Here is a 15,493-nt window from a genome sequence, read left to right as displayed (position 1 = left end):
GACTATTTTTACATAACAAATTATTCCAACAATTGTGTTCCCCCCATTTCCCCCTCCCATCTTCCCCACATACCCCTCCTTCCCCCCTACGACTTCCCTCAGTTCCTCTTTCTGATTTATTGACACATATTATTCTCTGCATGTTATAAAAATGTAAAAATCTCTAAGTTATCCATCTATTATATTAACAAATAAATTTGTGTATGTTTATTCAAAACCTGCCAAGGAGTCCAATTCATCTTGTTGTTTCTTTAAGTACTTTGTAAAAGGTTCCTATTCTTCTTTAAAGTCACACTTGTCCTTATCACGCAGTTTGTGTGTCAATTTTGCCTGTTCCGCATAGTCCATCAATTTCCCTTGCCACTGGTCCTTCAGGGGCACAGTAACCCCATTCAGGACCAGGGAGTCTCCCACACCTGCCCACCTCCTGTCCCCCCAAAACAGTACTTCTGTCTTGTCAGGATTCAACCGCAGTCTGGTAGTCGCCATCCATCCTCCAACCGCCTCCAGACACTCACACAGGACCTTCACCGCCTTCACTGGTTCTGATTTGAAAGACTGCCTCTAAGCACTAGTTAGAAACACTCTGTAGAAGAGTAATATTGTCTCCTTGGAACATGATTCGACCCAGCTGTTTCCTTGATTTTGTCTTGGAGTGAATCTCCTCAGCATTGTCCAGAACCAAGTTCATATATTCATCAAATCCCTGTTTATACAGCCACACCTGAATTCTGGACCTATTTTGTAGGTACCTGAAGATGACGTTGATGGGTTGCACCATCACTTTCTGCATCTTCTGGCCTTGCCTGCGGTACGCCGTGGCCGGCTGCTAACGACCCCCGACAGGCCAAGCCGACTTAGGCGGGACGGGGCAGCCCTTTCCCCCATTCTTTTAAAAAGTTTTTGTCTTCTTGGTTCCTGAGCTTTCCAGTCAGCTTTGGCGTTTTGGCGTAGTCCATCAGCTTAGTTTGCCCTTCCTCTCTGGTAGGGACTCTTTCATCTTTCGCCTGGTCGTCTTTTGAAGCTGGCCAAGCTGGTGGCCCTCGCTGCCTCACTGTGGCAGGGAGTTCCGCAGTCCTACAAACTTCTAACATGTCTGATGTGACTGAGACACACACAGAGAGAGCAGAAAAACCTCAAAACAACCCGTTGGTGTGTCTTTTATTGCCCTGCTCTGTCCTCTGTCCGTTTCAGTCATGACACGGAGAGAGGCTGTCGGTTTCCGCAGCTATATATAGTCCCAAGTGCGGTTGCCAGAGGGGAATGTAGGCCAAGCATCTCCAGGTTTTTTTTAAATTTTATTTTCACCCTCTTCTCCTCCCCTGGGACTTGGCGTTCTTTGGGAAGGCCACAGCGAGGGTATAATTTTGGGACGAATATTCTGGCTGCCGTGTTGTTCTTACTCGCAGCGCCCAAAGGCCGGTTGCAAATCCCTCGGCCGTTCAGAGGAATTACAACGAAGGAGGGTCAGGCCCCTGGTTCCTTTCTAGGAATCTGATCGGCCTCCAGCTGCGCAGGGCAGCCTTCGTCAACCTGGTGCCCTCCAGAGGCTTTGAACTCCCAACCACTGGACTACAATTCCCGTCGTCCAAAGCCTCTGGAGCTGCCGGGTTGGCAAAGGCTGTCCTAAGCTATTTTGTAACCCTAGTATTCTTGCAGCTGCTAAATCCCTGTAGGTGAAATTGCATGCGCTGAACATTTAGGGGTGGTTTCAGAAACCACTCCAAAGAAGGGAGAAGGAGGGCTGCGGCCAGCCCTAGACCTGATTTTTTCTTCCAGATTTTAGAAAGAATTTGATTTCTGCAGATATTTGTTGGTGCTGCATTGTTTATTCATTTGCAAAAATAATTGCACGCCTCTGCATCATTCAAAAAATGTACCAAAGTGGCTTACGGCATAAAATATAAGACAATAAATACCACAAGAAAGTTAAAAACAGGCCTCAGTTAACCGTTGCAGATGGATGTACAAGTGAAACTCGGAAAATTAGAATCTCGTGGAAAAGTTCATTTATTTCAGTAATTCAACTTAAAAGGTGAAACTAATATATGAGATAGACTCATGACATGCAAAGGGAGATATGTCAAGCCTTTATTTGTTATCATTGTGATGATCATGGTGTACAGCTGATGAAAACCCCAAATTAACAATCTGAGAAAATTAGAATATTAAATGAAATCAGCAAAACAAGGATTGCAAATAGAGCAATATTGGACCTCTGAGAAGTAGAAGCATGCATATGTACTCAGTACTTGGTTTGGGCCCCTTTTGCATCAATTACTGCCTCAATGCGGCGTGGCATGGATGCTATCAGCCTGTGGCACTGCTGAGGTGTTATGGAAGACCAGGATGCTTCAATAGCAGCCTTCAGCTCTTCTGCATTGCTCGGCCTCATGTGTCTCATCTTTCTCTTGGCAATGCCCCATAGATTCTCTATGGGGTTCAGATCTGGCGAGTTTGCTGGCCAATCAAGCACAGTAATCCCATGGGCATTGAACCAGGTTTTGGTACTTTTGGCAGCGTGGGCAGGTGCCCAAGTCCTGCTGGAAAATGAAGTCAGCATCCCCTTAAGGCTCGTCTGTGGAAGGAACCATGAAGTGCTCCAAAATCTCCTGGTAGACGGCTGCGTTGACCCTGGACTTAATGAAGCACAGTGGACCAACACCAGCTGATGGCATGGCTCCCCAAATCAACACAGACTGTGGAAACTTCACACTGGACTTCAAGCATCTGGCATTGCGTGCCTCCCCATTCTTCCTCCAGACTCTGGGTCCTTGGTTTCCAAATGAGATGCAAAAGCTGCTCCCATCAGAATAGAGATTGGGGGAGCCATGTGACTTGTTTTGTATACATTTTTATTTTTGCCTGGAAGACTGCATCACAAAATTCAGAGAAGGGCACATTTTGAGGGTTGGCTGAGTTCCACCCCAAGTGTGTGAATCATGGAGGGCAAATGAGCTTCGCTTGAAAATGTGAACTGAACACATTTCTCCCTGCATCTCTAAGCGCAGACGTGCATTTCCATGGCAGGACAGAGCATCCTGGCCAGGCCCAGAGAATGCATTGCCCTGAAGGTGGTGATATGTTTGCTGTACAGTTTAGCAAGGCCTTGGGGTTTCCGAGAATAGAGAGTCTTTCTTTCTTTCTTTCTTTCTTTCTTTCTTTCTTTCTTTCTTTCTTTCTTTCTTTCTTTCTCTTTTTCTCTCTCTCTCTCCCCCTCCTCTTTCTTTCTTTCTTTCTTTCTTTCTCTCTCTCTCTCTCTCTCTCCCTCTCCTCCTCCTCTTCTTCTCTCTCTCTCTCTCTCTTCTCTTTCTCCCTCCCTTCCTCCTTCCCTCCTCCTCCTCCTCCTCCATCATCATCTTCTTCTTTTCTCTCTCTGTCCCTCCCCTTGCCCCCTTCTTCCCTTCTTCTTCTTCTTCTTCTTCTTCTTCTTCTTCTTCTTCTTCTTCTTCTTCTTCTTCTTCTTCTTCTTCTCTCTGTTCATGAAACCAGATGAGGAAGTGGTGAGATTGTGGCGGAAGCTGCCACCTCATTTTTTACAGCAGCTGCAGAGGCGGCTCAACCACCACACAGGTGTGACAGGAAGGGAAACTGAGTCAGTCCATGGGCAGGATCTGCTGGGCGGGTGAGTCTTTTAAAGCCCCCATTAGCATTTCCTTGTCATTTTTAGCCTTTTCAACAGAAGAGCCTGCAATTCACACTTGTTCACATTTTGCACTACAGTTTTCAGTCTGAAAAGACGTGTCAAGGCATTAAATTATGCCATTTGCATCTCTCCTCAAAGGAGCTTGAGATGCTGTACAAACACTCCTCCACACATCATCATAGCTGTCAACTTTTCCCTTTACTTGCGAGGAATCCTATTCGGAATGAGGGAATTTCCCTTAAAAAAAGGGAAACGTTGACAGCTATGCACATCATCCTCACAACAGTCCTGTGAGGTAGGCTGGCTCAGACACTGTGGCCAGCCCCAGGTCACTCAATGGGAAGATTTGAACCCTGGTGTCTCAGGCCCTAGTTAGAGATTCTCAGCACTGCACCCCACTATCTCTAGATGCATTAAAATAAATTAGTTGTCTTTGAAATGAGTATTTTAGGATAAAGTACACTTAGAGATACATACGCTGAGATGAAATACATATTTATCATGTGATAAATAGGACGTTTGGTGCATATTTTCATGTTGTTGTTGTTGTTTAGTCGTTTAGTCGTGTCCGACTCTTCATGACCCCCTGGACCAGAGCACGCCAGGCACTCCTGTGTTCCGCTGCCTCCTGCAGTTTGGTCAAACTCATGCTGGTAGCTTTGAGAACACTGTCCCACCATCTCGTCCTCTGTTGTCCCCTTCTCCTTGTGCCCTCCATCTTTCCCAACATCAGGGTCTTTTCCAGGGAGTCTTCTCTTCTCATGAGGTGGCCAAAGTCTTAGAGCCTCAGCTTCAGGATCTGTCCTTCCAGTGAGCATTCAGGGCTGATTTCCTTAAGAATGGATCGGTTTGATCTTCTTGCAGTCCATGGGACTCTCAAGAGTCTCCTCCAGCACCAGCATATTTCCCTAGAACCATAGAATTGTGGAGTGGCAAGGGACCCCGAGGGTCATCTAGTCCAACCCCCTGCAATGCAGGAATCCAGCATCCTGTTCTCACAGTGGCCAACCAGATGCCCCAGTGGGAAACCCGTGAGCAGAATTCGAACACAGGAGCCCTCTCCCCTCCCGCAACTAGTATTCAGAAACATCACTGCCTGTGGAGGCAGAACAGAGCCATCATGTCTAGTCGTCACCAATACCTCTGTCCTCCATGAATTTCCTTTTAAAGCCGTCCAAGTTGATGTTCGTCACTGCCTCCAGTGGGAGGAAGTTCCATAGTTTAATTCAAGCCTAAGCAACCTTCGGCCCTCCAGATGTTTTAGACTACAATTCCCATCATCCCTGACCACTGGTCCTGCTAGCTAGGGATCATGGGAGTTGTAGGCCAAAACATCTGGAGGGCCGAAGGTTGCCTAGGCCTGGTTTAACTCATAGTTTAAGTCTTCTTTCCTGAATATTTCAGCAATCAGCTTTACCAAGGGTGGATCTACATGCAGGAAAAACACACACGCTGTAAATAAGTCAGAAATTAAACCGTTATAACAAAAGAAGAAAAAAAACGATATGGAAAAATTGCACAATTTTTTTTTTGCTCTCCAGCGCCATCTGCTGTCGCATGTTTAAGGTAAAGGTAAAGGTACCCCTGCCCATACGGGCCAGTCGTGACCGACTCTGGGGTTGCGCGCCCATCTCGCTTAAGAGGCCGGGGGCCAGCGCTGTCCAAAGACACTTTCGGGTCACATGGCCAGCGTGACGAAGCTGCTCTGGCGAGCCAGCGCAGCACACGGAAACGCCGTTTACCTTCCCGCTATAAAGCGGTCCCTATTTATCTACTTGCACCCGGGGGTGCTTTCGAACTGCTAAGTGGGCAGGAGCTGGGACCGAACAACGGGAGCTCACCCCGCCGCGGGGATTCGAACTGCTGACCATACGATCGGCAAGTCCTAGGCGCTGAGGTTTTACCCACAGCGCCACCCGCGTCCCTTGCATGTTTACAACGCATTTAAAACACTTTTTTGACTAATGTAGCTGAGTCCCGAGGGTCCACAAGTTGTAACGTTAAGAGAGGAGGAGGAAAACCTTTCTCTCTCTGCTTTTTCCATGCCGTGGAAAACTTTATAAACGTTGACCTTGTCATCTCTTCCTCGCCTTTCCCTCTAAACTAAAAAGTCCTGAACGCTGTTTCCCTAGGCTCTCTGCAATTCACGTCTCAGAGCGCGGGAGCCCAGAGGATTCTGGGAAATCAGTGTGCGCGCAGGAGTGAGACTGTGCGAGTGTGTGTGTGCAAATGCTTCGCTCTCCCTTGCAGTCTCAAGGTCAGCTTGGCTTGGCCTTGAGCTCAGGGCTTAGATAAGTGACCAATAATTGCTTCCTTTTTTGCTTTTCTTTGGCTTGACTCTGCGGCAAAGGGGCCGCGTTCTGCCAGGGACGGATTTAACTCTTGGAGGTGTGAAAAATCCCCAGCGTTGGTGGTGGAGATCTAGGGCGGTTGCAGGACTCGCACTGCCGTAAGGGACAGGAGTGGAACGTCTCCAGCAGGGCTAAATGCCAAGGGTGACATGGAGGGCTGTGTTATGCCAGGAATGGGGTGGCAAGAGCGAATTCAGTGTCGTTTTCTGTGGCACATCTGATTCGGATGGGCAGGGCTCAGTGGCTTTCTCCCTGTCTCTCTGTGTGTGTTTGTGCAATGTGTATTTGTGTGCGCGCATTTTGAAACCTTGGCAAGCCCATCCTTACCGAGTGGCTGGCATTTTGAGAGGCAGCGCCGTGCAGTGGTTGGAGTTTCCGACTTGGACCTGGGAGCGACCAGGGTCTGGAACATGGGTAGGCAAACTAAGGCCCGGGGGCCAGATCCGGCCCAATCGCCTTCTAAATCCGGCCCGCGGACAGTCTGGGAATCAGTGTGTTTTTACATGAGTAGAATGTGTCCTTTTATTTAAAATGCATCTCTGGGTTATTTGTGGGGCATAGGAATTCACTTTTATTTTTATTTTCAAAATATAGTCTGGCCCCCCACAAGGTTTGAGGGACAGTGGACCGGCCCCCTGCTGAAAAAGTTTGCTGACCCCTGGTCTGGAACCTCACTCAGCCATGGGGTTGACCTTGAGCTCAGTCATTGCCACTTAGCCCCTACTCCTCCTGCTAAGATTTCCAGCAATTGGTAATCGGAATATTGCTGTCTTCGGCTAGGGAGGCAGAGCCGAGCCGTCATGACTGATAGCCATCAATAACCATTTATTGATCGAATCCCCTTGTAAAACCATCTAACTTAGTGGCCATCATTGCCTCCTGAGGAAGTGAGTTCCGTAGTTTAACCATACTGCATGAAGAAGGGCTTTCTTCGCAAGGGATGCACAGTATAATAATAATAATAATCAATAAAAAATAATTTTATCTATACCCCGCCCTCCCCAGCCAAGACCGGGCTCAGGGCAGCTAAAACAAGATTAAAACACAACATTAAAATGCAGCCTCATTTCAGTAGAAACTCAAATCAAAAACTTATGGGGGGATGAAAACGTCAAATCTTCAGCAAGGCCAACTATTCAGACTGGTCCTACATGGGCCAGAAAAAAGCCAGGGAAGTCCCCAAATAGGAGTTCCATCACAGAAGGAAAAAGGAAAAGAGGGGAAGGGGATCAAGTTGATTCCAAGCCAAAGGCCAGGCGGAACAACTCTGTCTTACAGGCCCTGCGGAAAGAAATCAGATCCTGCAGGGCCCTGATCTCATGAGACACAGCGTTCCACCAGGCCGGGGCCAGTGTTGAAAAGGCCCTGCCTCTGGTTGAGGCAAATCTGCTTCCTTAGGGCCTGGGACCTCTAGGGTGTTGCTATTTGTGGACCTTAAGGTCCTTCATGGGGCAGACCGGGAGAGGCGGTCCCGGAGCTACGAGGTTCCTAGGCCGTGATAAAGCCATATTGGCTCTTTCTCCGCACTGCAGAAACCTTGCTCCTGGGCCTTCTCCCTCTCCCCTTCTCTCTCTTTCCTGTGAAAACTCTTCCGCAGGCCAGCCTGGGCTGCCAGACGCTTGGCACGCCTTGCGAGGCTGACTCAGTCCTTTCTCCTCTCGCAGTTATTTTTTATTTTTAAACACCTGTTTGTCATCTGGTGCCTGGAAGCCGAAGGGCCTGTTTTCAGTCTCGGCTGGGGTGAAGCATTTTGCAGTCACCCGGAAAGTAGCGCAGGAAGCCGCGAAGGGTTGGGCACCCCTTTCATTAGAGAAGTGTGTGGGTGCACAAGAGAGTGAGAGAGAGAGAGAGAGAGAGAGACTCACTTCTTTCTTTCCAACACACTCACCTTGCGCGACCTTCAACGAGTAGCTCCTGTTGATCTTCAGCGAAAAACATGGGAATGCCATCTTCTCTCCCCAAATTGCAGCATTCTGGATTTGCATGGCGACCTGTTAGGTGCACGGCAGCCCCTCTGTCCCAAATCAGGGTCTGTTAAAGCAACATGCAATAAACATGCATGCCACTGAGTTGTCGTATACAGTCATAGCTCATGTTATGTTTGCTTCAGGTTGCGCATTTTCAGGTTGCGTCCCGCGGTGACCCGGAAGTACCGGAAAGGGTTACTTCCGGGTTTTGCCGCTCCCGCATACGCAGACGCGCAAAATGATGTGACACGCATGTGCAGAAGCTGCGAATCGTGACCCGCGCGTGCGCAGGCACGGGTTGCGTTCTTTTCAGTTTGCAAACGGGCCTCCGGAACGGATCCCATTGGCTACCAGAGGTACCACTGTATTGAGAAAGGGAGAAAAAGGCACTCTATCTACACGGTGCATCATTTTCTGTACTTCTCCCACCTGTTCCTTGCCTTCCCTCTAAACCAGGGGTCGGCAAGGTTTATAGGCCATGGGCCGGATCACTCCCACAGAGATCATCCGTGGGCTGGACTGGTGCAGCGTGATGTCGTAAATTGTGTCTGCGCATATAAAATAGCTTCTGCGCATGCCCAGACACCAAAGATTGTGCCTGCGCAGAAGTGATTTTCGGCGTCTGGACATGTGCAGATGCGATTTCTGGCACCACTCAGCGAGTCCCCGTGCTCTGCTGCACTGGTTTAGTGCAGCGTGCAGGGGACTCCCTGAACAGGTGGCTCGGTTCAGGGGCGGCTCGTGGGCTGGTAAAACAGTCTTCGTGGGCCGCATCTGGCTCATGGGCCACACGTTGCTGACCCCTGCTCTAAACTGAAAAAAAGCCCGAGTGCTGTCACTTTGTCGGGGACTTCTTGCAACTGGTGTTTATACATCGTCTGATTCCTATGCAAATCTGTGCCCTCTCTTTTCTCGCAAAGCATAACTGTCTAACTTTGGCAGGTACAGTGGTACCTCGGGTTAAGAACTTAATTCGTTCTGGAGGTCCATTCTTAAATTGAAACTGTTCTTAACCTGAAGCACCACTTTAGCTAATGGGGCCTCCCGCTGCCGCCACGCAATTTCTGTTCTCATCCTGAAGCAAAGTTCTTAACCCAAGGTACTGGGTTAGCGGAGTCTGTAACCTGAGGCGTATGTAACCTGAAGCGTATGTAACCCGAGGTACCACTGTATGAATATTCGCCTCCTTGCCTGCTCTGGGGCCTTGGTGGAGCACAAGCTTAACATGAGTCAACAGTTTGTGTTGAAGCAGCAAAAACAGCTCACATTATTCTAGGCCGCATCAACAGAAGTATACTTCCAGATTGAGGGAAGTACCGTATTTTTCGCTCTATTGGACGCAGTTTTTCCTCTCCAAAAATTGAAGGGAAATGTGTGTGCGTCCTATAGAGCGAATGCAGGCTTGTGCCATAGCCGCGCGCAACCCCTCCGGCAGGGAGAGGCTGCACGGGGCTATGGCTTCTTTAGCCCCACGCAGCCTCTCCCGGCAAGGAGAGGCTGCGCGGGGCTAAAGGGGAAGCCAAAACAGCGAGCGGGATCCATCCCACTCGCTGCCTTGCCTTCTTCGATAGCTGTGCGCAACCCCTCCGCAAGGAGAGGCTGCACGGGGCTATGGCTTCTTTAGCCCCACGCAGCCTCTCCCGGCAAGGAGAGGCTGCGCGGGGCTAAAGGGGAAGCCAAAACAGCGAGCGGGATCCATCCCACTCGCTGCCTTGCCTTCTTCCATAGCTGCGCGCAACCCCTCCGCAAGGAGAGGCTGCACGGGGCTATGGCTTCTTTAGCCCCACGCAGCCTCTCCCAGCAAGGAGAGGCTGCGCGGGGCTAAAGGGGAAGCCAAAACAGCGAGCGGGATCCATCCCACTCGCTGCCTTGCCTTCTTCCATAGCTGCGCGCAACCCCTCCAGCAAGGAGAGGCTGCGCGGGGCTAAAGGGGAAGCCAAAACAGCGAGCGGGATCCATCCCGCTCGCTGCCTTGCCTTCTTCCATAGCTGCGCGCAACCCCTCTGGCAGGGAGAGGTTGTGCGCAGCCTGTACGCTGCTCTTTGGGGCTGGGGGGGAAAAATTTTTTTCCTTGATTTCCCCCCCTAAAAACTGGGTGCGCCCTATGGTCCGGTGCGCCCTATGGTGCGAAAAATACGGTAATAGTACCACTCTTTTCTGCCATGGTCAGACCATACCCGGAATACTGTGTCCAGTTCTGGGCACCACAATTTAAGAAGGATGTTGACAGGCTGGAAGGTGTGCAGAGGAGGGCAACCAGAATGATCAAGGGTCTGGAAACCAAGCCTTAGGAGGAACGGTTGAAGGAGCTGGGTATGTTTAGTCTGAAAAAGAAAAGACTGAGAGGAGGTATGAGAGCCATCTTCAAATATCTCAAGGGCTGTCACATGGAAGATGGAGCAAGCTTGTTTTCTCCTGCTCTGGAGGGTAGGACCCAGACCAACGGCTTCAAAATACAAGCAAGGAGATTCTGACTAAGCATTTGGAAAAACCATTTGACAGTCAGAGCTGTTCAGCAGTGGAACGGTCTCCCTCGGAAGATGGTGGACTCTCCTTCCTTGGGGGTTTTTCAGGAGAGCTTGGATGGTCCTCTGTCATGGATGCAGGGCCGTCTTACCCATAGGCGCTAGGGGTGTGGGGCACCCAGACGCTGGGCTCTCAGGGGCGCCAGGCCGAGAGTCCGGGGCCTGAGAGTTGAGTCTGGGGAAGAGCCCACCCATCGCTCGGAGCGCCACAATGGGCTCTTCTGCTGTGGGCGGCCCTGCGCCACCAGTTCGGGGGCGACTGAGCCAGCGAGATGCTGAGGTGGCCAGCCGGCTCCACCCTCCTGCACCCCTGGGACTGGGCAACCCGGGTGCGTGTGTGCTGGGCAGATCTTTGCACCCTGGCACCACATATGCTTAAGACAGCCCTGCATGGATGCTTTAGCTGAGATTCCTTCATTTATTTGTTTTAATTTATTTAATCGTTTTTTCAATACAGACATCAACCACAAAAAAACACACATACAACCACAAAAAACACATACAACGAAAACCACAATAACACTAATAAGACAATTTAACAATTCACATTTGAGTACTGATATACCTATAACTACACCTTTTTAACAATATTTCCCCACCTCTCCTCCCCCTACTTCCCACCATTTTCTGCCTTATCGCTTAAGTATTCCTTCCAGATTTCTTCATATTTATCCATTCTTAATTTGCGTCGATATGCAGTTCGTTCGTATGTAACTAGTCTGTCCATATTGTCAATCCATGTGCTCAATGGCATCTTTTTGCGGCTCTTCCAATTCATCAAAACAAGTTTTTTTGCTTCTAATATGGCACCGTGTACCCAATTTTTTTTTGACCCCTTGTAATCTCCCACGTTTCTGGTATATAATTTAGAATTAGATTCAAATCCCCTAAATAACTCTTTCTTTTTATTACTCTTGCTATATATATCCTTACCTCGCACCAAAATGATCTTATCACCGGGCAGTTAATCATCATATGTACTATGTACTACTTCCACATCTCTAGCAGTTGTCTGCATTTGTTATGCTGAGATTCCTTCATTGCAGGGGGTTCGACTAGATAACTCTTGGGGTCCCTCCTAACTCTACATTTCTTTGATTCATTGCACCTGGGTGACAGTGGACTGATATTCTTTGCTGCCGGAATTATCCCTTTGGGTACAATGAAATTCTGCCTTAACCTCCTGTGACATTTTGCCTCTTGTGTCATTGCTAGGGGAGGTCATCTAGAGATTTGGGGTGCGCTGTCTGTGCCGGGCAGGTGACACCCAGATCTCTTCCTCCTTTCTTTCTGTGTCAGGTGTGCTGGCATCAGGGGGCTACCTGCCTGTCAGAGGTTTCCCATCCTTTGCCCAGAATTGGGGAACTTGCTGGAAGCTGGCATCAGAAAAGGTGTCCAGTGTGAGCTGATATCTCCTTCTCTCTCTCTTCTGCAGACTCCATTTCCTGCCCGTGGAGAGATAGCGGTGACCGTGGAAGGCAAGGATCTTCTTTTGGCGCTGGAAAGAAACCAGTAAGTATCACGTGCCTGTTGAAGAGCCCACTTACTAGGAACTCCCAGAGGGTCAAGATCCTGCACCCAGAAATGCCAGAGCTCTGAATACATTGTGCCAACGGGAGAGGAGTTGTGTCCCTTGCGGAGTTTGTTCTGCTCCTTGCTGGGGATGACAGGGGCCGAGGGCCGAGTGGTCCTGTGTTCGAATCCTGCTTGCAGACATCAGGATGGCCACTGTGAGAACAGGATGCTGGACTAGGTGGGCTATTGGCCTGATCCAGCAAAGACCCTTCTTGCAGTCTTAAAAATGTGCTGTCGAGGGTGTGTTTCGGGGAATGCAAATATTCTTTAAAAATTGGTCTATTTTTTTTTAAGTGTTCCGGCCCAGGACGTGACACCAGAGCTTCCAGAAATGGCTGGCTCGCCCAACATACCTTGCTGTAACACCCTGTTGCAAAAACACCGGCTCCTTTTGATTTGAGCCACGGCTCAGAGCTCTCAGCAGGAGCGCGCATGTTCCTTGCAGAAAGTTGAGCCCTCGGCTGGAGCAGAGATGAATTCCTGCTGAGTCTGGGCTGGGACATTGGTGGGCTTTGCCAGGTCAGTTTCGCTGGCTTCCTGAAAGGATAAGATCAGACCAAGGGCCCACCTGGTCCTGAATCCTGTTCCCACAGTGGCCAAAGGGAAACCAACAAGCAGGATTCGAACACAAGACCCCTTTCTCCTCCTGTGGCTTCCAGCAGCTGTTATTCCGAAGCATCGCTGCCTCCTCTCTTCCATAAATCTGTCAAATGCTTTTTCCAGCCCTCCAGTCTGGTGCCCATCACTGCATCCTGAGGCAGGCAGTTCCACAGTTTAACCCCTGACAAATTCACAGGTGGTAGGCTTGCCCATTTTTCATCAGCAATGTCTAGGCAACACGATGACTATGTACATACACAACAGACAATCTTTATAGAATTCCTTCAGACCATAACAAGTACAAAATGAAATCTTTAGTCTCAAAGTCTCTGAAAATCTTTAAATGAAGCGAGGTACCAGACTTTGTACGATGAAAGACAAGCTGTGAAGCTTTGTGTATTCAGCAAAGATGATGTCCAGCACTGAACGGTGATTCCGCATATTGACTACTGTTTCGTAGAATTCTTCGTCAGCGTGGTGGGAGAATATAGAATTGCTTCATAAGCCCATCTTATTTCGAATGCATGTAAATGAAAATATCAAATGCTGTGGAACAGTGCTCATGTAATAATGTAGTTAATGCCCATTTTCCAAACTGAGGATGGGAGTCCTTTTCACCCTGACGGATCCATTTCCACATGGACTAACTTCTCAGGGGCTTCCGCCATGGTTTTAAAATTTAAAAAAAACATCTTTATTGAAAGTTCAAAAAGTACATAACTATATGTGCATTAAACATTTTGTGAGGTAAACAAAAAGAGAAAAAGAAATAGCAGAAACAGAACCCGTGTAGATGGGAAAATAAAGGGGGAAGGGGGAAAACCCCCAAAACTGTATATTTTACAAGATTGTTATTGTATTTCACCAGATCTTAACCCATTACAGTATTTGTAAGAATGGATTCCACATATCATTGAATTTGTCCATGGCAAGTCTGCAGAAGAGAGCTGCATTTTGATTTTTCCAGTTCATCAGTATCAGTCTTTTTGCTTTGATAAGGGCACAGAGAGTCCACTCGTATTGCCATATTGTCCTTTGCTCCGCCATGTTGGTTTTGGGCGGGGCTAGAGGGGAACGAGGGCGGAGCCACGGGTTGCGTTGCTGCAGCGGATGGAGCGAATCCCCTTTGAGGGAAGCACTGACGCGTTGGGGCCCTTTTAAGTTTAGAGCAGGGGTTGGCAACCTAAGGCCCGTGGGCCACAAGCGGCCCATGGGGATCGTTTAACCGGCCCACGGACCTCCTCCACCTGCTTGGTCGGCTCCCGTGCACCGCCTTCCGGGACGCTGGCCGGCTTCCCATTGGCTGCAGGAAACTCGAAGTTGCGCACGCCTCCTCCGTGCCGGAAATAGCGTTTGCCTGCGGGACCGTGAACCGGCCCAAGCCACAAAAACTTTGCCGACCCCTGGCTTAGAGAAACGGCAAGTTAAGAGGAGAATCCTAGAATCATCGTGGTGGAAGAGACCCTGAGGGTGATCTCAACTAAAGCATGATAGAAGCTTGCAAAATGATGGATAAGGAGAAGTTTTTCTCCCTTCTGTCATAACACGCTTGAATTTTGGAGCTTCCGCGGCAGACGACACAAACTTTGCCCCCATAATGCAGTGGTGTTGTTTTTTTGTTTAATTATTTTTTATTAAAGATTTTCTTGATTTACAAAAGTGTTTGCAATGTAACATTTTTACAAATCAGTTTCATTTGTTGAGACATTAGGAAGAAAAGGGGGAAAGAGGTGGGGGGGGAAGATGGGTGGGGGTGGGGTCGGGTGGCGATGTTTCTATTTTACTTACTATATGTGGGGTTTGGTGTCAGTGTTGCTTGTGCAGGTTCTCTGCTGTTCACTTGTGTTGCTTTGGTGGTGAGAGAGATTGGGGTTGTCCTAGGATGTGGTTATTCATTTGTGGTTGGCTGTGGTGGTCTTTGTTTTCATGTGTGAGTGGGATGGGTGGGTGTTTTGGATCAGATTAGCCATATTGATTTGTATACTGTTGGTGGATTATTGTCATTGTCTTGTTGGGCTGTGTGTGTGATGAAGGGGAGCCATACTGGGGTGAAGGCGTCTTCTTCTGTTTGTCAGTTTCAGTTTATTGGTTAATTTTTCTAGTAGGGCTGTTTCCTGTACTATTTGGTACCATTGGTCCATGCTTCCTCCTGACAGGTCTCTCCAGTGTCTGGCTATGATGCTTCTGGCTGCGGAAAGTAGGTGGGTTATGAGTTCTTTGTGGTGTAAGTGGGCATTATTGTCTTCCCATAATGCAGTGTTAAACTGTGGGATCTCCTCTCAAAGGAAGCAGAGGTTGGATGGCTTTAGATTCCGAGGCAGCAGTGTTTCTGAATGCCAGGGACTGGAAATCACAGGAGCGGAGAGTTGCTTTGGGGCTTGGACCATGCTTGCTGCTTTCCCATAATGGGCTTCTGATTGGCCACAGTGAGAACAGGACCCTGGACTAGATGGTCCATTTGGGCCTGATGCCTATCAGTGTTTTCAAAAAGAAAATGTCCTCCTCTTATAACTTGTCTTGCCAAGGACATCAGAGCATCGCTCAGCACCTAAAAGACTACTGTCCTTGAAGCTCTGCCTCTCAGCAGCAATGCTGAGACATACAGATGGCGCTGTGGTCTAAACCACTGAGCCTCTTGGGCTTGCCGATCGGAAGGTCGGCAGTTCGAATCCCTGCGACAGGGTGAGCTTCTGTTGCTCTGTCCTAGCTCCTGCCAACCTAATAATAAATAACAACAACAAGAATAATAATAATTTATACCTCGCCCTCCCCAGCCAAGACTGGGCTCAGGGCAGCTACCACCAGGTATAAAAACAATTGAATGAAATA

The 15,493-nt window shown here is 48.8% G+C and overlaps 1 protein-coding gene and 1 pseudogene across 3 annotated transcripts in view; one reads left to right on the top strand and one right to left on the bottom strand.

Moving 5' to 3' along the window:
* ADAM33 (ADAM metallopeptidase domain 33) overlaps positions 1–15,493 on the top strand; it is a 101,023-nt gene that overhangs the window by 16,631 nt on the left and 68,899 nt on the right. For both annotated transcript variants that reach the window (XM_081020733.1, XM_081020732.1), the window contains exon 3: positions 11,925–12,001. In XM_081020733.1, coding sequence (XP_080876859.1) covers positions 11,925–12,001 — 77 coding nt within the window. The remainder of the gene's footprint in view (positions 1–11,924; positions 12,002–15,493) is intronic.
* LOC308485984 (small nuclear ribonucleoprotein E pseudogene) lies at positions 572–7,982 on the bottom strand (annotated as a pseudogene). The gene is made up of 3 exons: positions 7,886–7,982; positions 6,325–6,383; positions 572–829 (listed from the first exon to the last, which is right to left on the bottom strand). The product of its transcript is annotated as a small nuclear ribonucleoprotein E pseudogene (transcript).

The sequence above is a fragment of the Podarcis pityusensis genome, assembly GCF_964106645.2.
Source record: "Podarcis pityusensis genome assembly, chromosome: 9".
Classification (NCBI taxonomy): Eukaryota; Metazoa; Chordata; class Lepidosauria; order Squamata; family Lacertidae; genus Podarcis; species Podarcis pityusensis.
This window is presented reverse-complemented; position numbering and strand designations above follow the sequence as displayed.